At 35.8% G+C, this 27,888-nt stretch overlaps 1 protein-coding gene across 2 annotated transcripts in view; it reads right to left on the bottom strand.

Annotated features, from left to right (window-relative positions):
• The window catches only part of ATAD5 (ATPase family AAA domain containing 5), a 44,657-nt gene that overhangs the window by 4,456 nt on the left and 12,313 nt on the right, over nt 1-27,888 (bottom strand). For both annotated transcript variants that reach the window (XM_058560326.1, XM_058560327.1), the window contains exons 6-19: nt 27,292-27,373; nt 23,000-23,184; nt 21,177-21,334; nt 20,542-20,701; nt 19,762-20,091; nt 18,729-18,825; nt 17,456-17,535; nt 16,807-16,949; nt 16,557-16,707; nt 9,675-9,851; nt 9,289-9,422; nt 8,731-8,824; nt 7,390-7,454; nt 996-1,176 (exon numbers count right to left, since the gene is read on the bottom strand). In XM_058560326.1, coding sequence (XP_058416309.1) covers nt 996-1,176; nt 7,390-7,454; nt 8,731-8,824; nt 9,289-9,422; nt 9,675-9,851; nt 16,557-16,707; nt 16,807-16,949; nt 17,456-17,535; nt 18,729-18,825; nt 19,762-20,091; nt 20,542-20,701; nt 21,177-21,334; nt 23,000-23,184; nt 27,292-27,373 — 2,037 coding nt within the window. The remainder of the gene's footprint in view (nt 1-995; nt 1,177-7,389; nt 7,455-8,730; nt 8,825-9,288; nt 9,423-9,674; nt 9,852-16,556; nt 16,708-16,806; nt 16,950-17,455; nt 17,536-18,728; nt 18,826-19,761; nt 20,092-20,541; nt 20,702-21,176; nt 21,335-22,999; nt 23,185-27,291; nt 27,374-27,888) is intronic.

Raw genomic sequence — 27,888 nt, 5'->3', positions numbered from 1 at the left:
TACTTCTGCACTGTTTGAATTTCCAATGAGTGTGTATTTGTGTTTTTTAAAAAAGACAGGAATGAAATGCATACAAGATCTTTAAGAAAGAAAAAATGCTACAGTTAGTTTTTGTCTTCTGCAGGTCTTGGTATAACATTTTATATCCAGTAGTATGGCGATAGTTATTAACTAATTTGTTTCTTACGCAGGATATTTTCCATGTCTTATTTATCATATTTACTTCTAAGAAATAGTTAAAGCTACCAGCTTACACTGAATTAAATATATAGGTTTGTCTACTTTGAAAAAGAATAACATATTAAAATTTTGAACTAATCAAAGAAAAAAACTGTTAGGGGATTAATATTACGGAACTTCACCTTGGTTTTATTTAAATATTTGTGTATTTCCCAGAATAGGATCTGTAACTACAGAACTGTGACTATGGAGCATGGAAACCACAAACTATGAACTTCTTCAGAGAGGGAACCATGTCTTATTCATGTAAACACAGGACCTGGCATGAAGAAAGTCCTCAATAAATGTCTGTGACTTGAATTAGGTAACGATGACTGAAGACAGATAAGAAATAAAGTATTTCTGAAATATTAAAGTTCTTAGGAAAATAGAATTACAGACTACTGAAGAAACAAAAAGGGAACTTATAATACAGCCATATAAAAATAATTTACATACATGGAAAAATCACCAATATGTTTTTAATAAATGAAAAAGGAAGTTGCTAAATAATTATATTTGTTTACAAGAAACTATATGTTTATAAATGTATAAGTCCATATAAATTTGTTCCAGGTTCAGTTTAATTCTATTTACCCATATTTAATGTTTACAAAACTTTTCATCAACAAAGTTGACATATGTATATTTATTTTTAAGATTAACATGATACCTGGATGCTCAAAATTTTTATACTCTTTCAAATATTCTGGTATAGCATATATTTTATCATAGGGTCCCATTATAGAAATTTCTTTTATAACAGATCAACTTACGACAAAGGGATAATGGCCTTTCTTCTAAAACTCCACCTCCACTTCTAATCCAGAATTGTAAATGAAGGATACTTTTTCTGATATCGCAAGTATTTGCAGTTAACAATGTTACAAAGTCTTTTACATCAGTTCTAAAATTTTCAGTTAAGCAGATCATCTGTAGGTAGCTGGCAACATTTAGCTGAGAGAGAGAGACAGAGAGAGGGAGAGAAAAGAAACATGTTCAACTGCGGAGTTAGAAATACATCAATAATACATACCTAAAACAAAGACAAATTTTGCTCAAAATCACAATATTTTAAGCTCTTATTGAGAATGAAACTAATCTAGAAAGATATGAAGGAATATGCTACCAAATTAAAAGCATTTACATATACTTCTTTTATTAACTGTAGATAGACCAAGACAGCAAGGAAACTTTGATGAGAGATCCTCCAACCTGAAGCCTGGAGGCAATTTTATTAAACCTTGAGAAAAATCCCTTAGGATTACATAATGGTACAACTTGATGGAATATTTTACAGCCATTAAAATTATAAAGATGAATACTATAATAACACTGAAAAATACTTATTATATAATTTTTAAAAACCAGAGTTAGAAAATTGTACCAATGCATACATAAAAGCATAAATTTATGTAAACAAGAAATAGAGGGGAAAAAATGAAAAACATGTGATTTGTTCGGGGGGTAAATGGACCAAGTAAATTTTTTCAGTTTATTTAATGTTCCACTAATATTACTATAATATTTTTTGTAAAACAACAAAACATACAATTCTCTTCTCGTTGTTATTTATAGAAAGCCTTTTTTACCTTGAAAAGCTAAAACAAAATTATATTTACATTTCACAGATTTTACAAGACCACTAGCATTTTTACTTTACTTATAGGAAACAAGAGAATTAAAAAAATGTTTTCCCCTATGAAATCTTTGACTGTATTCTATATATACACATTACTCCTGCATACTGCTGGGACTTGTGCTTCCCACAAACTGGGAATTCTGCTTTCAATAACAAAGGAGTACCTACTATCAGACAAACCCTGCCATTGATAATAACAATAAACTCTATAATCAACTACAATAAGTATAAAAAACCAGCTACCTGAAAGCACAAGAGAGCAACCAAAGGCAGAAGAAAAATGAAGGAAATCACACGTGGACAAAGGAAATGGCCTGAATGAATTTCCCCTCTCCCCCTTTTTAAACTGATTTTTGACTGAGGGCAGGCTGTAGCAGTGGTGGCTAAAACTCAGATAGAAACTCCAGTATTACTGGCTTGAACCAGAGAACAGAGTCTGGGGTGATTGCAGCAGCTGGAAAGTGAAAGGGAAAGCCCATGAAAGTAGAGAAAGGGAAATTCTAGCTATAAAGGAGAATGCAATCATTGGTTGATGCTTGAACTTCATGTGTGTAAGCCTGTCTCAAAGCAGCCCAGCTAAAACTAAAAGAACTGAACAGAAATTTTAGCTGCTACATACTATAACAGAATACTAGTTCAGAGGAACATAACAGAATCCAGAGTATCCACAACATATCATTCATAAAGTACAGGATAAAAATCTAAAATTACTAGACATACAAAAAATAGGAAAAGTAACCAAGACCTCAGAGACAAGACAATCAATAGAGACTGATCACAAGATGATGATGATGTTGGAATTAGCAGACAAAGAGTTTTAAAACAGCTAGCAAGGGGCCAGCCCCGTGGCTTAGTGGTTAAGTGCGCGCACTCCGCTACCGGAGGCCCGGGTTTGGATCCTGGGCACGCACCGACGCACTGCTTCTCCCGCCATGCTGAGGCTGCGTCCCACATACAGCAACTAGAAGGATGTACAGCTATGACATACAACTATCTACTGGGGCTTTGGGAGAAAAAAAAAAAAAGGAGGAGGATTGGCAATAGATGTTAGCTCAGAGCCGGTCTTCCTCAGCAAAAAGAGGAGGATTAGCACGGATGTTAGCTGAGGGCTGATCTTCCTCACACACACACAAAAAAACCAGCTAGTAAAACTATGCTTAAGGAAAACATGTTCATAATGAACAAATAGGAAATCTCAGCAGAAAAACAGAAATTACAAAAAAGCAAATAGAAATTGTAAAACTAAAAACCAGAATATCAGAATAAAAATTTCACTGATGGGCCTCATGAAAGAATGGAGGTGGCCAGAAAAAAAGTGTCAGTAAACTCGAAGATAAATCAATATAAATGATCAAATGAGATGTATAAACAAACAAAGAAAAATTGGGGGGGGGGGAAGAACAGCGAGCCTCAGTGACGTGGGACAACGTAAAATACCTGAAATTAAATTCCCAGGAGGGAAAAAGAAAATGGGCATAAAATAAATGTGAAAAAATAAGTCTAAAAACTTCCCTGGTTAGAGGAATGACATATATAAGGATCATAGATATCCAAGAACCATAGGTAAGATAAATATGAAGAAGAAGAATACCTAAGCACGTCCCAGGCAAACTGCTTGAAAAGTAAAGTTAAAAAGACTATCTTGAAGGCATATAGAAAAAAATGACATATTACACATGAGGCCAAAAAAAGACTGCTAACTTATAATTAGAAACAATGGTGATCAAAAGACAATGGAATGACATCTTCAAAGTACTGATGGAAAAACTGAGAACCCAGATTTCTACGTTGAGGGAAAAGTCTTTTGAGAATGAAATCAAAATAAAGACATTTTCAGGTAAGTGAAACTTAATATAATCCTTTGCCAGCAGACCTGCTCTGTAAGAATTGCTAATGAAGTTCTTCAGGCTGAAGAGAAACAAAACCAAAGAAAATCTGGGATCTTCAGGAAGGAATGAAGAACATCAGAAATTATAAGTATATGAGTAAATAAAAAAGTCAACTTTTTACCCTATTAATTTCTTTAAAACATATATGACTAGCTAAAACAAAAAAATAGAATATTAAGAGTTTATAATATAAATGTAAAACATTTGAAAACTAAAGCATAAAAGATAGAAGGCTGGTAAAGGACTTATACTTTTGCAAGGTTCTTAAATTCTCTGTAAATTAATACAATATTAATGCTAAATACACCATGAAAAGCTAAGAATACCTATTTTAATCTCTAAAGAAACTACTAAAAAATATGTCCTAATCCATTTCATGTAGCCTGGAAACTATACACCAATATCCTTCATGAACATAGACAAAAAATCCATAACAATGGGCCAGCCCCAGTGGCCTAGCAGTTAAGTTTGGCGCTCTCTACTTCAGCAGCCACGTTCGGTTCCTGCACACGGACCTACACCACTCGTCTATCAGTGGCCATGCTGTGACAGTGGCTCACATACAAAATAGAGGAAGACTGGCAACAGATGTTAGCTCAGGGTGAATCTTCCTCAGCAAAAAAAAGAAAAAAGAATCCATAGCAAAATATGAGCAAATCAAATCCAGAAATATGTAAAGGACATAACACATCATGACCATATTATCCTAAGAATATAAGACTGATCTGACATTCAAAATCAATCAACATGATTCACCATACTAATAGAATTAAAAAGATAAACTATGATTGTCTCAAAAAATAGAGAAAAAGTATTTGGCAAAATTCAACACCATTCATGATAAAAACTTTCAGCTGATATAGAACATCTATGAAAATATACAGCTAACATCATATTTAATGGTAAAAGAATGAATGCTTTTCAAGGCAGAGATGTCCACTTTAACTTCTGTTTAGCAGTATACCGAAGGTACACTGGCATTAGCCACTGGAATATGGCAAAAAGAAATTAAGGTACAGATTGAAAAGGAAGAAATAAAAGTGGTTTTAATTGACATGATCATCAATATAGAAAATTCTAAGGAATTTACTACTAGAACTAATAAACTAGTTTAACAAGGTCATAGGATACAAAAATCAATTCTATTTCTACATACCAGCAATAAACAACTGGAAATCTTAAAAATACCATTCACGATAACATCAAAAAACATTTAACACTTAGGACTAAATTTAACAAAATATGCGCAAGGTCTGTACATTCTGTACAATGAAAACTAAAAAACCTTGCTAAATGTTAAACCCCCTCCTAAAAAACAAACTGCTCACAAATCAGAAAACTCAATGTTGTTAAAATGTCAGTTCTCCTGAAATTGATGTATAGTAGTAGCTTAGTAGTTTCAATTCCCATCAAAACACCAAAATAAACTGTAAAAACTGACAAATCGTTTCTAAAATTAACAGAGAAATTAATGACATATGATAGCTAAAACAATTTTGCAAAAGAATAAAGTTGGAGGACTTACACTACTTGATTTCAAGACTTGATAAAGAGCTATAATAATCATGATGTCATATTTTCACATGGATAAATAGAACACAGCAAGATTCATACACAGTCTATTGATTTATGACAAAACTGGAAAGCAATTCAATAGAAAAAAAGATACTCTTTTCAACAAGCAGTGCTGAAACAATCGGATATCTATGGGAAAACAAATGAATCTTATGTCTTACGTCACACTGCCTCCAAAACTTTACTATAAATCGATAAAAGACCTATCTGTAAGAGCTAACACTACAAAACTTCCAAGACAAAATCTCTGTAAGCTTGGGTTTGGTAAAGATTTCTTAAATAGGATACAAAAAAACTATGAACCATAAAAGAACACTTGGTAAACTGGGGTTCATTAAAATTAAAAACTTTTACTCTTTACAATTAAAAAAAATGAAAAGATGACCCACAAACTGGGAGAAAATATTTATAAAACACATATCCAATACAAACTTGTATCCAGAATATAAAAAGAACTGCTAAAGCTCAATAAGACAAACGATTGATTTAAAAAATGGGCAAAAGATTTGAACAGATATTTCACCAAAGAAGAAATATAGACAGCAAACGGACACAAGAAAAGTTGCTCAACATCGTAAGTCATTAAGGAAATGCAAATTAAAACCACAATGAGATACCAATACATAATTATTAATATGGATAAAATCAAATAAATGGACAATTCCAAGTCCTGGTGATTATGTGAAAAACAACTGGACTCTCACACATTACTGGTGGGAATGCAAATCATTCAAAAACTTCAGAAAACAGTTTGTCGGGTTCTTATAATGTTGATCCGACCAACAATTCCATCTGTAAGTACTTAAGTAAAAGAAATGGAAATATTCATCCAAAGACTTTAACGCAAATATTCGTAGAAGCTTTATTTATAATAGTTTAACTGTAAACAACCCAAATGTCTATCAACAGGTGAATATGATAGACACATATTTCTATATGCGAGGGTATATCCATACAATGGACTACTGCTCATTAATAAAAAGGAAAGAACTTTACTGGCACAGGTAACAGGAATGAATCTGAAAAAGCATTATGGAGTGTAAAAGAAACTAAATAAAAAATGCTACTTATTATAACATGCCATTTACATGAAATTCTACAATAGGCAAAATTATAGCGACAGAAAACAGACTGGTAGTTGCCAGGTTCGAAGGGTTAAGAGAAAGGACAAAACACAATGGGGGCTGAGGGAACTTTTTGAGGAAATGAAAATGGTCTCTATCTTGATGGACATGTTCTATATCTACATTAGTCAAAATTCACTGAACCATCTACTTAAAAGTGGGTGAATGTTACTGCATATAAATCATGCTTCAATAAAACTAATTAACAAAAAGCAAACATGCACACGTGCGCACACACAGAGATGGATGTCACTACCATAGCTAAAATTAAAAAGACTGACAATAGCTGCCAGAATTCTCATGCTGGAAACCTTTTCGGGAAATTCTTAAAAAGTTAAACAAACCACATAACGCATACGACTCAACAATTCCACTGACAGAATAGCATGGATAAATCTAAAAAACAAAATGCTAAGCCCTCAAAGAAGCCAGATACAGAAGGACACATAATGTTTCCTATTATTTGAAATTTCAGAACAGACAAAACTAATATTAAAGTTAATATGCACTAAAATAGGGGTTACCTCTGGTGGGGAGGGGAGTGCTGACTAAAAAGGGTCCAAGGGAACTTTTGGAGGTGATGAAAATGTTCTATATTTGGATCTGGGTGATGGTTACAGGGATGTTTACATATGGTTAATATTTATCAAGTTGTATATTTAAGTGCATGTTAACTGTATGTAAATTTCACCTCAATAAAGCGCTATTACTATGAAAAACAACTAATGAACACTGGAGTTTAGTAAAAATTTGAATATTTGAGTTTTGAAAAAAATGTTTTAAAAGCAAAAAAATAAATATAATAATCAGAAGTTTCCTAAAACTCAAAAATGTTAACATATCCCTTAGTAACCACATTTTAAAACTGTAACTATCATAATAAACCACCTTTTATATAATTGTGATATATAATTTATAATCATCAAAATTCAAAACTTACCAGAGAAGGAGTATTGAAACTAATTTCTTCAAAGCAGCCATCAAATATTAAACTAAATGTTGGATCTGTAGGGAAACCAAAACATTTTTTTAAACATTGAGACTACTCAATTACTTTATCCAGTTATACTTTTTCTATGAAAATATTCTGTATTTCATCAGTAATAAAAATAAAATATCATGCAAATTACTGTAAGTGATTAAGGAATTTTCTTTTAATTAATTAATTTATTTATTTATTTTTTCCCCCAAAGCCCCAGTAGATAGTTGTATGTCATAGCTGCACATCCTTCTAGTTGCTGTATGTGGGACGCAGCCTCAGCATGGCCGGAGAAGCAGTGCGTCAGTGTGCGCCCGGGATCCAAACCTGGGCCGCCAGCAGCGGAGTGTGCGCACTCATCTGCTATGCCACCGGGCCGGATGTTAGTCCAGGGCCAGTCTTCCTCAGCAAAAAGAGGAGGACTGGCATAGATGTTAGCTCAGGGCTGATCTTCCTCACAAAAAATAAAAATAAAAAAAAAAACTACCATCTAACTTACGATTAATATGATTTTTATCAATATTTTTAGAGTACAATCACTGTCAAATGGGCCATTAATTTGTAAGTAGAATCTAACATAAACACATTTTCCTATAGAAATCCATAGCAGAGATATTCTATGTACTGAATATCTGTAATGAAAAACATTAGAAAACAATATTGCAATACAATATTTGTAAAAAAAATAAAAGGAATCATATGAGTTTTAAAATTAAACATTGAATGCTAATTATTAGGAAGGTGGACCAATTCTGTTAGGCTGATGATGGCTTACTTGAGCTAAAATATGCAATAATCCATACAGAAGTGTTATCAGGGGGTGAGGAACAGCTAACTCCAATATTAAGGAACTGCAAAAAGGTTAGGTTCCATAAAAAATTTTGACCACTAAATGACGTTTGGCCATCTAATTATAGGCATGAGGAAGATGCAAAGAGAAGGATCTGTTACTTTCCTACCAAAACCCCTTCACTGGTTAGTCCATAAATCTCTATCTGCATTACAGGCTGTTGGCAGTTTCCTAAATATCTAACACCCAACACAGTGATTCAAAGTAGTACCCATTTCCAAAGTCATTGCTATTTGTAAGGTAATATATTAATTTAATAATTACTCAAGGCTGAAGATCAATTGTAAATTTGAATAATTCTTAGTTTAAAAAATGACCTCAGAGCCTCCCCATTTCAGAAAAAAGACTTAAATTACTAGCAGACTTTTAAAGGTACATTTCTAACTAAAATTGGAAACTTTCCCAAAATATTTTAACCAAAAGTAATTACTTGTAAAATCACTGTTACCTACCACTTGTAGTAAGGATTACAGGTCTTTTAGTTGTTGCCATGAATGTTTTGATTGCATTCAAAAACCCAGCATCTTCTTCGAAAATGACATCAACCTGAGAACCATTTATTGGAATATTAATACACTGAGGAACAATACACTTGCTGGCTATCAGTAATGTATACATAGTAGATACATTATTTGTCTGCTAGAGACAAAACTTATGAATTTATGAAGTGTGAATTGAGCCCATGTTGAAAGCTTACAATGCCTCACACTATTAAAAGAGTAAAAGAATTACCAAATGTTAAAAGAAATGCAGTCACCTATAACTGGATAAGCATGAGTTAGAATAATTTCTACAATCGTTGAACAATAATTAATAAGCCTGAATTATATTAATCATCTTCCTGAAAAATTCTTCTATGATTGTCAGTTTCACTTGCTTTAATTTCAAATAGATACAAGTATTCCTGACTTTCTTAGCTATTTTACAGCACTGTATAGTAACACATATAGTAATCTCCAGAATAAGTTTTTATCATGAGATATCACAAATGTATACCTCTGTAAGCCTACCTCCTCAAAAAGAATGAGAGATGTTGCATTTTTCCTATTGGGTTCCTCGGCTCCGAATTCTTTGATGTTTGAATTAGTTGTGTTCGCAGGTTTAGTCTGAATAATTTGTTTCTGTTCAAAAGAATTTTTGATTCCTGCACAGATATTAATATTTTAGATAAAATCAAATTTTAACAGAACATTGGATATTTCCACAGAATAAGCTCAAACTGAAAGCTCCTATCAAAACTGAAACAAAATATTAAAACTCCTGTATGTAGGACCTTCAGCGTAGTGGAGGTTTAATAAAGAGCAATAAGAACTTATGAAATATGATCATATTTTCATTTACCAGGGTCATTAGTATCAAAAAATGTCAAGTTTATTTTGTCAATTTAATGTCTTACCTGTACTGTTTTCCAGAAGTGCTCCCATTTCTTCATTATTTTTTGGCTTGGAAGATGCTTTAAAATAATTTGCCAAAGTTTTAGGTGGAAGTGCTCGCTTTGGTCCACTACTTTGTGGTGACGGTGGAGGAAGTTTTCTTGGTGATGTGACCACTTTCTTAGGGGAACTTAATTTTTCTGCCAAAAACAAATTACACTTAACGACAGATATTCTAAAAATTAAACAGATGGTGAGACTGAGTTTTCCACAGTCTATATTTCTACTCTTACCAGTTAAAAATAAAGTTATGGAAATTTTCCTTCATTCTTACATTCAGTACTCTGTATCATTACAGTTATTCTACCAGTAGAGAAGGTAAAACCAGTCATTTGGAAAAGACACTCTTTTGCAAAGAAACATACATTCTTAAAGCAATAATGTTCATAATCCCTCCATTCACTTTCTCTATACCTGCTTGAGGTCAGAAGAGGCTGGAGGAAAAGTCATAAGGGTACAAACTAAGCACATTATGCAACTCTGTTGTCCAACTTCAGCTTAGCCCTACAGTGAATCGATACTGCAAGCAAATAATATGTTTTTCTAGAAATGCTGAGGGATGGATACAAAGTTAAAAAATAAATGGTTGACCTCTATCCTCCAGAAGCTGCCCGTGCCCAGCTTTTATTCCAGAGCACGTCTTTTTCTCCCCTCCGAGTGCCCTATTTAGTCCTTACACGTCCTAATTATTATCACTCGGCCTTGGAGCAGCTTCTTCATGTACCATCATATAGGTACGATTCCATGACTGTGTCCTATTGTTTTTTTTCACCCCTGACTCCACAGATCTTATCATATCCCTTGCATATTATAGGTGTTCAAAAAACTTACTGAAAATTTTGAATTTGAAAAAATTATCGTTATCACTATCATTTCATAAAAATAGGGCATTTTAACACCACAAGGTAAGAGGTACATAATCTTAAAAAATATTTCTTTATATTGAATAGATTTCAATTTATTAAAAAACTCACTATTTTGTCCTTATTTTTCTAATTTTGTCATAGACCAAGGATTGCTTGATCATGGACTGGCATTAGTCCAAAGATTGGTTTTAGAAAATACATGCCAATTTTTACTTTAAAATACTCAGTAAGTACTTGGCTAAATTTTATCGATATGTTTTTTAAAAGATTTTCTACCAAAAGAATCATCTTCTTGGAGAAATAGCTAATTCTAGATCTGGGACATCTTAACAAGCCCTCAAGCAAGGAAAATATCAAACATTACTGGGGCTATGTCAAACGGACACAAGCCAATTAAAATGGTTTCCTGCTGGCTGAAGACGAGACAATACGAGCACAAAAAGAACAAAAGACAGGGTTCTGCTCCTGGCCAAGATGCAGACTGGATTTACCCACCCATCTGAAATAACAACAAAAAACTGAACATAATTTATGAAACAATGCTTTTCAAGACTTTGGACATCATGCAAGAAAGGACAGGGAAACCTGAGAGATAAGAAACAAACAAGGTGAACCGTAAGGATTGCCTAGCTTATTGCCTTGAGAGAATTTCCAGGCCACAGTGAGGAGGCGGAACCAGTCCAGAGGCCTGAGTTGAAAACTGAACTAGGAATCTGGGGACACCAAGGCAGATAGAGTTCGTAGCGCGGAATACCAAAGAGGAGAGAGCAACACAGAGCTCTGGAAATCTGCAGAGGGTCCCCCGCAAGTCTCCAATTGAGTAATGATCAGTGAAGAATTAAAGGAAATAATTTCTGAGGCTCACAGAGAGCTGGAACTAGCTCCTCTTCCCACTAGACAGAATGGCAAACTTCATAATTAATGGGGCACTGGACAGACTACTCAGAAGCGTTTTTATTTATTTTATAATTTTATTTATTTATTTTCCCCCAAAGCCCCAGTAGATAGTTGTATGTCAGAGCCGCACATCCTTCTAGTTGCTGTGTGTGGGACGCGGCCTCAGCACGGCTGGAGAAGCGGTGCCTCGGTGCACGCCCGGGATCCGAACCAGGCCGCCAGCAGCGGAGTGCGTGCACTTAACCGCTAAGCCACGGGCCGGCCCAGAAGCGTTTTAAAATAATGGGGCAAAATTAGCCCTAGACCTATGCAGCTATGGTGTTGCCTAATACAGCAGAAAAGACCTGAAAAGATCAAACTGTTTCTAAGTAACTTAACTGCATCCCAGAATAAAGTTCAAGTATAGTTACAGGAAGACAGAAATATCCAGCACCCAACAAGGTAAACTGCACAAAATCTGACAGCCAATCAAAATTAACAGGCATCCAAAAAAGCAAGAAAATAAATTTATAATGAGGAAAAAAAAACCAATCAATTGAAACCAACTCAGAAATGACACAGATGATAGAATTAGTAGACAAAAACACTAAAACAATTATTATAACTGTATTTCATATGTTCAAAAGCCTACAGGAAAGATTGAGCATGGTAACATAGAAGATATAAAAAGGACCCAAAACAAGCTTCTAGAAATGAAAACTACAATATGTAAAATGAAAAATACACTGGATGGCATGGATGGCATACTAGATATTGCAGAAGATAAGATTTGTGAACTTGAATAAATAGTAATAGAAACTATCCAAAATGAAACACAGAAAAATGAAAGACTGAAAACTGAACACATAATCCTGTGACACAACACAGTGGTCTAAAATATATATAATTGGAGTTGCCAAAGGAGGGGAGGAAGACAGAAAAAATATTTGAAGAGAGAACAAGTGTTGGCACGGATGTGGAGAAAAGAGAACCTTTGAACAATGCTGGTGGGAATGTAAATTAGTTCAGCCACTATGGAAAATAACATGGAGGTTCCTCAAAAAATTAAAAATAGAGCTACCATATGATTCAGCAATTCCACTTCTGGGTATATATCCAAAAGAAATAAAAATAGGATATCAAAGAGATATATACACTCCCATGTTTATTGCAGCATTATTCACAATAGCCAAGATACAGAAACAACCTAAGTGTCCATCAATGGAGGAACAGATAAAGAAGAGGTGGTATATATATATACAATGGAATGTTATTCTGCCATGAGAAAGAAGGACATTCAGCCATTTATGACAACATGGATGGAATTTGAGCACATTATGGTAAGTCAGATAAGTCAGACAAAGAAAGACAAGTACCGTATGATATCACTTACACGTGGAATCAAAAAAAGTCAAACTTGGGGGACCGGCCCTGTGGCGTAGCAGTTAAGCGCACGCTCCACTGCTGGCCACCGGGGTTCGGATCCCGGTGCGCACTGACTCACCGCTTGTCAGACCATGCTGTGGCGGTGTCCCATATAAAGTGGAGGAAGATGGGCACAGGTGTTAGCCCAGGGCCAGTCTTCTTCAGCAAAAAGAGGAGGATTGGCATGGATGTTAGCTCAGGGCTTATCTTCCTCACACACACACAAAAAAAGCCAAACTCATAAAAACAGAGAGTAAAATGGTGGTTACCAGGGCTTGGGGGTGGGTGGGGGATAGGACAGATGTTGTTTAAGAGTACGAACTTGCAGGGCCGGCCTGGTGGCTCAAGCGGTTAAGTGTGCACACTCCGCTTTGGCGGCCTGGGGTTCACGGGTTCGGATCCCGGGTGCACACCGACACACTGCTTGTCATGCCATGCCATGGTGGCATCCCATATAAAGTAGAGAAAGATGGGCAAGGATGTTAGCTCAGACCAATCTTCCTCGGCAAAAAAAGAGGAGGATCAGCATCAGATGTTAGCTCAGGGCTGATCTTCCTCACACACACACACAAAAAGAGCACAAACTTGCAACGAGTAGTAAATTAAATCTAAGAGATGTAAAGCACAGTATAGTGAAAATAGACAATGAGATTGCATTATAAGCATCAAACTTCCAAAGAGATTATAACTTAATTATTCTAACCAGTAAAAGGAAATGATAATTATATAACATGTTAGAGATGCTAATTGTCCATATAATGGCAAACAGTGCAATATGTAAACGTATCAAATTCACATGTTGTACACCTTAAATTTATACATGTCAAATATATTTCAATTAATAAAAAGGCTGATGGGGGGCCGGCCTGGTGGCATAAGTGGTTAAGTGGGCGCGCTCTGCTGCGGCCGCCCGGGGTTCTCCAGTTTGGATCCCGGCTGCGCACCAACGCACTGCTTGGCAAGCCATGCTGTGGCGGCATCCCATATAAAGTAGAGGAAGATGGGCATGGATGTTAGGCCAGGGCCAGTCTTCCTCAGCAAAAAAAGAGGAGGATTGGCAGATGTTAGCTCAGGGCCGACCTTCCTCACACACACACAAAAAAGGTTGATCGGGCCGGCCCGGTGGCGCAAGCGGTTAAGTGCGCGCATTCCGCTTTGGCGGCCCAGGGTTCATGAGCTCAGATCCCGGGTGCGCACCGATGCACCACTTGTCATGCCATGCCATGCTGGCATCCCATATAAAGTAGAGGAAGATGGGCAAGGATGTTAGCTCAGACCAATCTTCCTCGGCAAAAAAAGAGGAGGATCAGCATCAGATGTTAGCTCAGGGCTGATCTTCCTCACACACACACAAAAAATAGTACAAACTTGCAATGAGTAGAAAATTAAATCTTAGAGATTTAAAGCACAGTATAGTGAAAATAGACAATGAGATTGTATTATAAAATCAAACTTCCTAAGAGATTATAACTTAATTATTCCAACCACTAAAAAGAAATGATAATTATATAACATGTTAGAGATGCTAATTGTCCATACAATAGCAAACATAGTGCAATATGTAAACGTATCAAATTAATATGTTGTACACCTTAAATTTATACATTACATGTCAAATATATTTCAATTAAAAAAAAAGGTTGAAATTTCCCCAAATTTGATGAAAACGATAAACCAATACATCTAAGAAGCTCAACAAATCCCAAGCACGTGAAACATGAAGAAAACTACACCAACGCACATCATAATCATAACTGCTTAAAACTAGTGATAGGGCCGGCCCCGTGGCTTAGTGGTTAAGTGCACGCGCTCTGCTGCTGGCAGCCGGGGTTCGGATCCCCGGCGTGCACCGACGCACCGCTTCTCCGGCCATGCTGAGGCCGCATCCCACATACAGCAACTAGAAGGATGTGCAACTATGACATACAACTATCTACTGGGGCTTTGGGGGAAAAATAAATAAATAAATAAAACTAGTGATAAAATCTTACAAGTAGCAAATAATGAACACAAAGGATTGAAACACATTAAATACATACAAATCCATGAGTTCATAATAATACTAAAAAAAAATAAAACTGGGCTGGCCCGATGGCTTAGTGGTTAAGTGCACGCGCTCCGCTACTGGCGGCCTGCGTTCGGATCCCGGGCGCGCACCGAGGCACCGCTTCTCCGGCCGTGCTGAGGCCGTGTCCCACATACAGCAACTAGAAGGACGTGCAACTATGACGTACAACTATGTACTGGGGCTTTGGGGGGGGGGAAAAAAAGGAGGAGGATTGGCAATAGATGTTAGCTCAGAGCCAGTCTTCCTCAGCAAAAAATAAATAAATAAATAAAATAAAACTACACAAATATTCATTGGTCAACTTCAGAGATTACTAGGGCAGCATAAGTCTAAGACCTGATTAAAAGAAGGAAAGAATGAAGCATTTCTCATGCCTTTCCTGTACAGACTGTATTTCAAAGTATCCAAATAGTTGACAAAGGAATAGTGCTTCTTAGAATTCAAACTAATAAATTCAGAAAGGCTCAGTGAATTACAAAATCACCATCTTTTAAGCCTTAATGAAATGAGTCCACTAGACAAAGATCATTAAATGGCTGCAAAATACCATTAGATAAGAGAGTGATGGGGGAACTTTATAAAGGCTAGATTAGACTGAAAACAACTGAACTCATCTATCAATTTTAACATCACTAAAAGTGGGAAAACCAGTCATTATGCATCTCCTGCTATGAGGCCATAGGAAGTATACAGCCCTGATTCTGCATGTGTGGCAGCCCCAAAAGGGAACCTGAATCTAATGACGCCCACAGACCTAACTGCCAGTTTATAAGAAATGCAGGGGAGGGCCGGCCCCGTGACTTAGTGGTTAAGTGCGCGTGCTCCGCTGTTGGTGGCCCAGGTTCGGATCCCAGGCGCACACCGACGCACTGCTTCTCCAGCCATGCTGGGGCCGCGTCCCACATACAGCAACTAGAAGGATGTGCAGCTATGACACACAACTATCTACTGGGGCTTTGGGGGAAGGAAGGAAGGAAGGAAGGAAGGAAGGAAGGAAGGAGGGAGGGAGGGAGGGAGGGAGGGAGGGAGGGAAGGAAGGAAGGAAGGAAGGAAGGAAGGAAGAAAGGAAGGAAGAAAGAAATGCAGGGAAGAGGAATACGTTAACTGATACCATGCAGACACAATCAGCCAAATCCAGAATGCGAGAAATTTTATGACAAATGACCCATGTTTTCAACAAATAAATGATGTGAAAAGGATGCGGGAATTGTTAGAGATTAAAAGAAACTTAAGAGATATTAATCAAATGTAAGACGTGGACCCTGTTTGGATTCTGATTGGAATAAACCATTTGAAACATCAGAAAACTGAAATTAGACTGGGTATTCAATCAAATTAAAGTATATAGTTAATTTTGTCAGGTCTGATTATGATATTGTGGTTATGCTTTTTAAAAAGTCCTTATCAGTTAGAGAAAGCTATTGAAGTATATATGGGTAAAATTATACGATGGTCCTGAGATTTGTTTTAAAATAGTTCAGGAAAAAATTAAAAGGCATGTATATGTGTAGGAAAAGATAAAAAAATCAATGACAAAATGCTGATTACTAAAATTCTTTTCTTAGATTTTTTTTGAAAAGGTTATGACTTAAGGAAAATAATTTACTTACTTGGTGACTTGCCTATGCTGTAGCTATTAAAAAAACAAGGTTTTTGTGAGTTTACACCTTGCTTATCTACTTGATGGGACTGAGTAGCTTCCTTAAGTTGAGACAGAATTTGTCTACCACTGCGCTGAGAAGAGGCATTCACTTCAAATATCTAAAAGAAGAATATATAAAAAAAGGTAGAATAGTTTGTTTTCTTTTAACTCAAGGATAATTATTACATTAACATTCTTTCGTTGTAGCTCTCACTAACCTTAAATCCAAGCTCTTGAGCACAAGCATAGACAGCAGCAGTTTTTCCCACCCCTGTTGGCCCTGTTATAAGAACAGTATTGCAAAGACGACTCTCTTCTTCATCATCTGAACTGCCTTTAAAATCTATGCTATCCAACAGATCTGAAAAATGATTCAAATGCATATTAGATGATAATTGCTTAGGCAGCAACTCTACCTCACAAAACCCAATGATCAAATCTCACAAGCATCTTGCCAATAAATGCTGGGAATTTAATTTCAAAAAACTAGAAAATCAAATATAAAATACCCATTAAGAAATTTTATAAAATTTTTAGCTAATCAGGGCTGGCCCAGCGGCATAGTGGTTAAGTTCCTGCACTCTGCTTCTGCGGCCTGGGATTCCCAGGTTTGGATCGTGGGCGTGGACCTATGCACCACTTATCAAGCCAAGGTGTGGCAGTGTCCCACATACAGTAGAGGAAGACGGGCAGGGATGTTAGCCCAGGGCCAATCTTCCTCAGCAAAAAGAGGAAGATTGGCAACAGATGTCAGCTCAGAGCTAATCTTCCTTACCAAAAAACATTAAAAAAAAAATTAATAAATAAATTTTTAGCTAATCTAACTCTAAAAATGTTCAGTGAAAGGGAAAAAATGACTCGAAATACCTTCCTGTTTCTCCTCTTTTTTTCCCTTCAAATTTTGTCTTTCTTCCAATTCAGCTCTTCTTTTCCAGTCTTTCAACCAACTGCCATAAGAAAATGTATGTTAATAAAAATAATTCACAGAATATAGATATCTCTTAGACTACATGTAAAAATGATTGCTGGGGGAAGTTACGGCATGTCATTAGTTTTTAAGTACTCCACAGTGCTTCTGAATCAACCAAATAGTAAAATATTTTTACATGGGCTTGAATATTTTAAAATAAAGCAATTTTTGCCAAAATACACAAGACTGTGTGCAAGGATATTCACTGCAACACTGGTCACATTAGCCTCCAAAAGGAAAAACCTAAAACTACATCAGTAGGAGACAAGATACGAATCGCTCACATCAGAAACCTGTACAGAGCAACTCTGAAGAACTGCGGGGGACTGTGTGATGACATGAGAGATGTCTAATGTGCGATGCTAAGTATAAGTAGAAAGATTAAGCTCTAGTCTGGAGCTGGACTGCTTGAGTTTGAATTCCAGCTCCACCACTTCGTAGCTGTGTGACTCTGACAAACAACGCAGCCTCTCCAGGCCTTGTTCCTTATCTGTGAGATGCAGACCACAGTATTTACCCTCAGAGTATTGTTTTAAGGATTAAGTGAGCTAAGAACAATGCAATACTTAGAACAGTGCTAAACTCAGTGTTACTATTACTATGGGTCCCAATTTCTTACATAAAATCCTTTGGGCCAGGTGAGTTGTAGAATTCAGAACATTTCAGACATTAGAAAGGAAATTCGGTACATACACCACAAATAACACAATACCCCTAATGGGATCTGTGGTGGGACTTCCATAATCATTTGATATTTCTATTTAAAAAAATGTATGAACTTCTACTAAATGGGATCAGTAAAGACCATAATGAACTTTATGTAATAAGTTAATAACTTTCAGTTTTTAGAACTTTTTGGATGTGGGAATTATAGACAAAAGATTATGAAGATGAATGAGGAGTAATATGATCTTTTTTTTTAGGAAGAAAGGAACTAATATATGCATACAATTTTTTCTGGAAGGTTTTATAGGAAATTTTTAACAGCGGTTACCTCTGGGGAACAGAAATGGGAGAAAAGATGAATATTTACTTTTCACTTAAAAAAAAACTTCTTTTTAAGATTCTCCAGGTAATGTATTACTTTATAATTTCTAGATTTTAGTATAAATAAACTAAATAGTAAAAATTCATAAACTATTTCTCAATTCCTTTACAAATTTTACCAACCTATGTAACTTCTTTATAGCTAATTCATTGCCTATGAGTTCACTGGAGTTCTGGGGTTGATACTTTTCTGTCCAAAGCATGTCTTCAGTTCCGGAATCTAAAGCAAAAAGTAGATATTAAAGTATCTGTTCCTTGACATAACATATATTCTTAGATATTTACATTATCGTTTCATGTAACAATAAGTATCTATACAAATATTTATATTTACAGAATGCCAAAAAGGCAATTTCAAAACTTAACATTACATTTAAAATTCTTCATATCAAAATCTTTCCCCCTTAGAAGCTAACCACCATAAAACCTCGTGACAGAAAGGTTTAAATGGACACATTTAAATTTTTAATAACCATGAAATACGACAAATAATTTGTACCATAAAAAATTCTCTGAAGACCAAAGGCAATATAATTTTAGTGGAGCCTCTTTTGACCACTGAAAAGAAACATTAAAATGTCCTACTAAGTTAACCCCGGTAAATGGAGAGAGATGCTACACTCCCAACTGAGAAGACTGAATGTTGCAAAGATGCCAGTTCACTCTGAATTAATCCAGACATTAACACTAAGTCAAAACCCCCATGGGATTTTTGGGGGCAAAAGAATCTTTATAGTTCATTTAGTAGAGCAGATGCATGAAAATAATTTTAAAAAATGATAGGAGACTTGCCATAAAAATATACTCTAAAGCTATATAAAAGGATGAATTAATCAATTCAATAGAATACTTTGGAAAAGCTAGATAAACCAAATGGGAACATGTTAGAGATATGTGAAACAGGTGTAAAATAATATGTATAGAATGATCCAGGTTTTTAAAAAAGTATATGTATTTATAGAAGCACAGAAAAAGCAAAGACCAAACACCAATCGGTTAAATGTGGTTATCTGTAAGACTCTAATTAGTGAGGCTTCCACTTCTTATTTTATACATTGTTTGAATGTTGCAATGAGCATATATATAAGAGAGGGGAAAAATGAGAGGTTAAAAAACCAAAGGAGTTCTAGGACCAGAGGGAGAAAATGTAATTTACCAGGAATAGAAGATATTTCTGATGTAGACTCTTTGTCATCATCTATTATCAAAATATCAGGATCTTCTACTGTTCCTGTTTCCACTTTACATGTTGTACTCAAAGTAGTTTGTCTCTTCCTGGATGTTTTAGACAATAGACCCTTGGTAGAGTCTGGCTTTATACCAGTGGAATGGTTTCTTTTGTCAAGTTCTTTTGGTTTCCCACTTATCTTTTTTGGACTTTCTGAATACTCATTTGGTTTCTTTTTTTTTGACTTATGATTTTCCGTTTCCACTCGTTTCCTTTTGGTCTCTTTTTGATTGACACTGGGGTCTAGTTGTGGACTTTCTATTTGGGGAATTAAAGAAAGTATGTGCTTACTAATCAACAAAAAACAAATGTTCATACCCAATAATCTTAATATCACTTCAAAATATCCAATAGTCTTCTTACTATAAAATGAAAAGGCAAGAATCAAATATGGCATACCAAAAGCAAGCTGGATATCTTGTTATTTAAACTATCTTTCGTACAAGCTATGTAAGTTCTAAGGCTTTCCTTAAATGAACTATTAATATTTTAACATAATTAAAGCTGTCTTTGCGTTGGCATCTCTGGAAGCTGGCAGGGACTAACACTGTATTGCACAAGATGCTTTACTTCAGTTGAACAATTCTCTCTGCCAGCCATAAGCAACGTCCTGTCCTTTCTGTGGTGACCACTTTCAAGAGAAAATCGCTAAGTCATAGTGCTTTCAAAACTGAAATGTTAACATAAGTGATATTAATTATCACTAACCTTGTTTACGAGGACACTCAGAAAGTACCTGGTGCTCAGTTCGTTTTTTTAGAAGCAAAGGAAAATATTTCTTCAAAGGAAATTCAGGATTTGAGCACCTAATTTCCTCCAGCAAAAAATTTCTTACTTCTTCAGTCAAATCTTTCCTTCTCCCCATAAACTGCAATAAAGAATAAAATGCTCAAAAACAGACTCACATTGTCTATTAATATTAATCACAATACTAAGAACTACTTTCTGTCTATTGTAAGTTAATATCAATGTAGGATTAGCTTTAGTCACTAAATATAACCTTGATGGCAAAGCTGCATGTGTATAGTTTTTGAGGGACTTAGTTCATATTCTTACTGTTCTCTCTTTCAACTAAATATACTTCATAATGCTGACTTACAAAGTATCTAAATGTGCTATACAATCTAATATTCTTTTGAAACTGGCTATCATTAATTTTTAAAATGTTTTTAAAGCTTCAGCAGTATTTAAAAAAGATGTGTACTTCAACTGGGATTTATTTTTTAAAATTGGACTCTACAAAAAAATGAACTTTAGGCTACAATAGTAGCTATCCAAAATTTTTTTTCCTCTGAAACATGTGAAGGAAATGCCCTACAATGGATGGGCACTTTAATACTTACCATGACAGCAGAATTATTACTTTTGGAATTTGAATTCAATGTTGAAAATTCACCAAGAGCAATAACACATTTTGAGAGATCCGTTACTGTAGTATTCAGTTCTCTAAGTTTAGTTAAGAGAGGACAAGTGGGTGGTTTCAAATGCCACAAATGGCACCCTAAAGAAAAACAGAAAAATTCTCTTAATTACCTTCATTCATACTATCCACTTATCGAATGCCGAGTACATAAACATGAAAAGACTTGACAACACCTACATAGTTAACACAAAAGTACCGAAACTCAAATGAGTACACAGGGAACAAAATCATCACCTCTGACAAACACAATTAATAAAAATTACCTAGTCTTCCCTCCCAGTTGTTAAAAACAAGCAAACATTAGCAAAGTTTTTTTCTTTTTAAATCAACCTTGCTACTGAGGGTAAAAATTTCAGGGGCAATTAGCATCCTGGTTTAAAGTTTAAACTTTGAAGTCAGACCTGGATTCAAATCCAGACTCTACCACTTACTAGCCAGGTGAGCATGGGAAAGATCCTAAACCTTAGTTTCTTCACCTGTAAAACGGGGGTGACAATTACAGTACTCAACCTCCTAGGGTTATTATGGGGATTAAACTAGATATGCACATGAAGTACTCAGCAGAATGCCAGACAATTATAAATGTTCAATAACTCTTAAGGTTCTAAGAGGGAGAGGTTCTCTCTGTGCTTGCCTCATCTGCTCATCTACATATAGACATGTTAAGCTTTACAGTAGTGCTCTTGTGAAAATGTGTTTATCAAAATCAGGGAAGAAAAGCATAACTAATTTCTATAGTTGAACATACTATTAGAAAATGCTATCTAAAACTGAACTAGTGAAAATAACAAGAAATGCTTCATCAACTGAATGGCCAGTGGCAGAGCTGGGAAAAAAGGAAAAGCAGAACATTATTAGAAAGACTGGCTGAGAAGTTCCCCATACAAAAGAGAGGCTGAACAAAACTCAGAAAGTATCAAGGTCCGAAACACAAAAGGAAAAGAAAGGAGAACAGAACACGATGTACATTTCATGAGTAGAGGGAGTGCACTAAACCAAACCACAAAGCCAGCTGAGAAGAATATAACTGTTTATGTGCTGACAAAAAAAAAAAACCTCTAGGCAGGAACAATGACAAAGTAAAGATATAAGGCTTTGTACCTTATCAGTCATTAAAAACTATATAAGTAAAAGAAGATTGTGGTTGCTACAGCATTTGAATCCAAACAGAATTAGACTCTGATCAAGCTACCACAGTACAAGTGGCTTGTGCGAACAGCTCACTCTTGTGCATGGTGCATGTGAGAAGAGGGTGAACTAGAGCAATGAAGCACTGCTACTTGTTACCTATGCCAGGAGACACAGCACTAAGCAGTAAAGGCTGGAAAGGAGGCAAACAGATTTCCCTGGAACATTCAACAGTAACTGGACAAGGACAAGACTGGAGCTCCTAAGAAATTCTTAACGATGATCTGCTCACACACAGGCTATGTGTGTGAAGGGAACTGCCTTCCTTTTAGAGCACAGTGCCTCTCTGGAGAGCAACATTCACTTAAGGTCCCACACACACGCTTACTCTCCCCTGGAGTAAGGGGTAAGGGCTGAGGATGCCTTTGACTTTCTTGTTCCCACCCCCCATCCTCAGTAAAATGAGTCCAAGGCTGAGGAAAAGAGGATGAAACACATACTTTAAATTCCCACTAAAATCCCCATAAGAATTATACTTAAACCTTAGCCTCATCTTAAACCAACTTCCATAGTTTCATATTACTTCTAACATTTAAAAATATTTAATAAACTCACCATCATCTTTTTGTTGTACATGAACCACTCTCTGGAAACTGGTACTCACGGCATTGTACACATCTAATGCAGCAGCTTTCTTTGCAATTTTTCGTTTCAACAAGTCTGGCAAACCACTCATCAGAAAGTCACGCTTTGCTTTAAACTGCACACCACAATCCTGAGACTTTTCAGATGTATCTTGACTTTTAAGAAAACGATGTGAAAAAGGAAAGCTAAGATTATAAACACTTAAAAAAATCTATAAAATAAATACTTTTTAATTTAATTTGAAAAATTTAATCAGCTACCTGAACTGTTAGCTAGTCAAATTAAATAAACACATATAGAGAAAAATAACCCGAAGGACATCCACCAAAGTGTTAACAGAGGCTATCTTTGAGTGGTAGGTAAGTTTTTTTCCTCGCCTTTTCTGTCTTCCTTTTTTTTTAAAAAAAATGCCTTTGTATTATAATCAGAAAACAAAATCAGCGCTATATTTTAAAAAGCTGGCCTGGCCCCGTGGCTTAGCGGTTAAGTGCGTGGGCTCCAGCTGCTGGCGGCCTGGGTTCAGATCCCGGGCACGCACCGACGCACCGCTTCTCCAGCCATGCTGAGGCCGTGTCCCACATACAGCAACTAGAAGGATGTGCAGCTATGACATACAACTATATACTGGGGCTTTGGGGGAAAAAAATAAAATTAAAAATAAATAAATAAATAAATAAATAAATAGATAGATAGATAGATAGATAGATAGATAGATAAAAAGCTAATACAAGAACTTCTAATGTAATATTGTTTCCAATATAACAGGAGGAACATTAGGGCCCTTATTATTGATGTCTCAGTTTTACCTGGCTTATCTTCATATTGCTGATCATAAGAATCTTGACTTCAGCGAGAGGGAGGTGACAGGATAGAGGAGGATGGGATGGATGCTGGAGTGGTGGAGGGGGGAAAGAGCGTGGTGGTGGTGTATCACAGCTTATACACCTTTCCTAGCCTGCCATATTGAGTGAAAACTATAATATTCCCTACAAACAGAAATTTGGGTTGGTAATTAAAAAGAGGCTACAAAAACTTCTATTTCTCTTTTTCTTTCCTGTTTGAGAGACATGAGGGAAAGATGAGCTCTAAAGCCAGATTGGAGGGAACACTCTTAGAAAGAAGAGGTGTACATTTTTTACCATTAATTGGAGGAAAGGAGGAAAAGATGGGTGAAGTTGTAGCTAAATTAGTATGTGCCAACAGCAGAAGGTAAACTTTAAGGAGAGGGGTAGTAGTAGTATAAAATATATACATATATATATACATTTTGTGTGTGTATGAGGAAGATCAGCCCTGAGCTAACGTCCATGCCACTCCTCCTCTTTTTGCTGAGGAAGACTGGCCCTGGGCTAACATCCGTGCCCATCTTCCTCCACTTTATATGGGACGCCGCCACAGCAGCTTGACAAGCAGTGCATCCGTGCACGCCGGGGATCCGAACCCGGGCCGCTAGCAGCAGAGCACGCGCACTTAACCACTACGCCACGGGGCCAGCCCCACATATATTTTATATATATGTATTACATATATGTTATACAATATATATTATATACACAGTTAGAAACAGTTTTGGATGTGTGTATATGCATATACATATGTGTATTTCCTAGCTTTATCTGCTGAGAAGGCCTAGAAGCATTGATACCTCAGGAGTGATGAGTAAAACAAGCACCTAGATCTTGGTTTCTAAATACCATCCTCCACCAAAAGGAACCAGGGCTCAGCAAAAATAAATCAATGAACTACAGATATATTTGACAACATGAATAAATCTCAAAATCATCATGCTGAGTGAAAGAAGCCAGATAAAACGGAGCATATAGCACATGATTTCATTAATATAGAATTCTAGAAAATGCAAATTAATACACAAAGGATTGGTGTTTGTCTGAGGCTGGGACTAGAAGGATTAGTAGACGGCACAAGAGCATGAGGAGTCGTTTGGAGGGTAATGGAAACAAACCAGTATCTTTATTGCAGTGGTAGTAGTTTCACTGTGTATGCAACTGACAAAGCTCACCAAATTACACACTTTAAACACAGTTGATTGTAGGTAAATTATACTTCAATAACCCTTAAAAATTAATTGATTGATTAAAAAAACACACAAAAACCCACAATGACATACCACTAGAAACCTATTAGAATAGCTAAAATTAAAAAGTCTGATAATGCCAAGTGTTGCCAAGGATGTGCAGCAACTAGAACTTTCAAGTATTGCTGGTGGGAATGTAAAATGGAACAACCACTTGGGAAAACAGTTTGGCAGATTCTTATATTGTTAAACATGCATCTACCTAATTACAGAGTAATTCCACTTCTAGGTGTTTACTCAAGAGAAACGAGAATACTTGTCCACATATGTGTATAAGAATATTTATAAGCAGCCTTATTAATAATAGCCAAATACTGGAAATAACGCAAATGACCATCAGTAAAAGAATGGATAAACAAATTGTGGTATATTCATATAAGGACTACTACACAGCAATAAAAAAGAACAGACTACTGATAACATTAGCCTGAATGAAAGAAGCCAGAAACAAAAGTGTACCTCCTGTATGATTTCATTTCTAAGAAATTCAAGAAAAGGCAAACTAACCTGTATCAAAAGAAAGCAGATCAGAGGTTGTATGGGATCGGGAGTGGGGGACAGGGATTAACTGCAAAGAGGCACAAGAGAACTTTTTTGAGTGGGATAAAAATGTTCTCTATCTTTATTGCGGTGGTGATTATACAGATGTGTACATCTGTTAAACCTCAAATTGTTTAGCTAATACAGGTGCATATGACTATATGTACATTATACCTAATAAAGTTGATTTAAAAAAATATATGTGTGTCTGTGAACCCAGCAAGAACAGTTAGACACAAAAGAATATATATATAAAGTTTATGTGAAATTCTAAAACAGACAAAACTAACCCATGGTAACAGAAATCAAACTAATCAACAGTAACAGAAATCAGAATAGTGGTAACCTTTTGTTGTTGTGGTTGTGGTGGGGATAACAGAAAAAGAGTAAGTAACCTCTCAGAGTAAAAAAAAACATGTTATATCTTGATATAATGTACTTAAAGCTGTACACAAGATTTGTGCATTTAACAATACGTAATTATACATCAATAAAATTGAAACAGGAAAAAAACATAACCTGAACTCATGATGTCCCTAAATCTGTTCTTCTTCCATCGTGCCATCCACTGGCATAGACCAGAACTTGAGTGTCATGCTTACACTTTCCTCTCCCCAACCTCCAACCTGAAGATCTAATTAATCATCACGGGTTTTTTAATTTATCTCCTAAAATATTTTCATACATCATCTTCAACACCTGAGTCCACACCTCCATCATCTCACACCTGCGGGAGACCTCTGGACCCCTGCATCCACTTCTAATCCCTCCTCCGTTCCATTCTTTATACAATAACCAAATTAATCCAGCAGTCAGATTAAACTTTCAAAATCAAATGTTTATGTCCATACTCATGTTTCAAATCCTTCGATTGCTGTTAGCATATAAAATTCTTTCACATGGCCTAAAGGTCCTACATGGGCTGGCATCCACCTCTCCAGCTTAATCTTACATTCCTCTCATCCCTGCTCTCTATGTTCAAGTCACACTGGCATTCTTTCAATCTGTATTTACCATGCTCCTTCTAGCTACAGGGACTCTGCACAGACTGTTCCCTCTGGCTGGAACACTGTTCCTCCCCCGATGAACTCCTGCTCATCCTTCACTTCAGGTGTCACTTCCTCAGCAAAGCCTTTCTTGCCCACACCAAATCTACTTAATATAAACTTTAACAGGACTTTATACCTCTCCTTCTTAGCACAACTGCAATTTTTCATTTGTTGGTTCAACTAATGTTTAATCATAGACGGTCTTTCTTCTAGAGGGTAAGCCTCATGAGTCCAGGGAATGTGTCTTGTTTTGTTCCCCATAATATTCCTAGTACCAAAAACAGTGCCTAGTACATAGTAGGTATTTAAATATTTACTGAATAAGTTCATAATCAGCTTTTTGGTATTTTTGGTTTCTTTATTTTTCCACTATTTTGCCTAGAGATGGTCACAAAATGTTTGCAAAAGACCAAGATCTTCAAATCACGGTTGTAGCATTGTCAATATTGTCATCTTTTATAATGGACTTATTAAAGCTTCAAATGATAATTTACATGCTTTCTCATCAAAGTAAATGAATAAATACAAAATATATTCCAAAAGGCATTTTTGCATTTTAAAATTTGTATTGAACTGACCTGCTTTCATCAAAACCAAGGATATGATCAGCTGTTTTTTGAGCCTTTCTGGTAAGAAATAAAGGAGCAACTTTCATTTTTCCTGAGAAAAATAAATACTTAGGTTAGTATCAATGTTTATCATCTCCACATACTTCCAGCCACTTTCAAAATTATACTTCTATCTTCTTAAATTTTTAAAAAATTAACGCCCTTTAAATTTTTTTTAATTGAAAAAATTTCTATATAATTATTTGGTCTCTCAACATGACAATTCACTATCAGATTCTCCAATTCACTATCAGATTCTCCTGAGGAACTTTTTTTTTAACTACAGATTCCCACAACACATCTCTGGAGATTCTTAAGTCAATACGTCTAGGGAAGGACCTAAAGACTTAAACATTTTTTAAATTTACCCAGATGATTTTGATGATCAGTCAGGTTTGTGAACCACTATCTCAACTGAGGCCAAATAGATACACGAAAATGCAATAACTCAAAATGTGCTCAGTTACCCTTTGTAAAACTCCTCACTACATTACAACTTTACTTATTAAAATAGAAATAATATTTAATAATTATAACTTTACATTTTATAAGACAAGAGATTAAATT

The sequence above is a fragment of the Diceros bicornis genome, chromosome 18 (genome assembly GCF_020826845.1).
Source record: "Diceros bicornis minor isolate mBicDic1 chromosome 18, mDicBic1.mat.cur, whole genome shotgun sequence".
NCBI lineage: Eukaryota > Metazoa > Chordata > Mammalia > Perissodactyla > Rhinocerotidae > Diceros > Diceros bicornis.
Note: the sequence above shows the minus strand (reverse complement) of the source record. Positions and strands in the feature narration are given on the sequence as shown.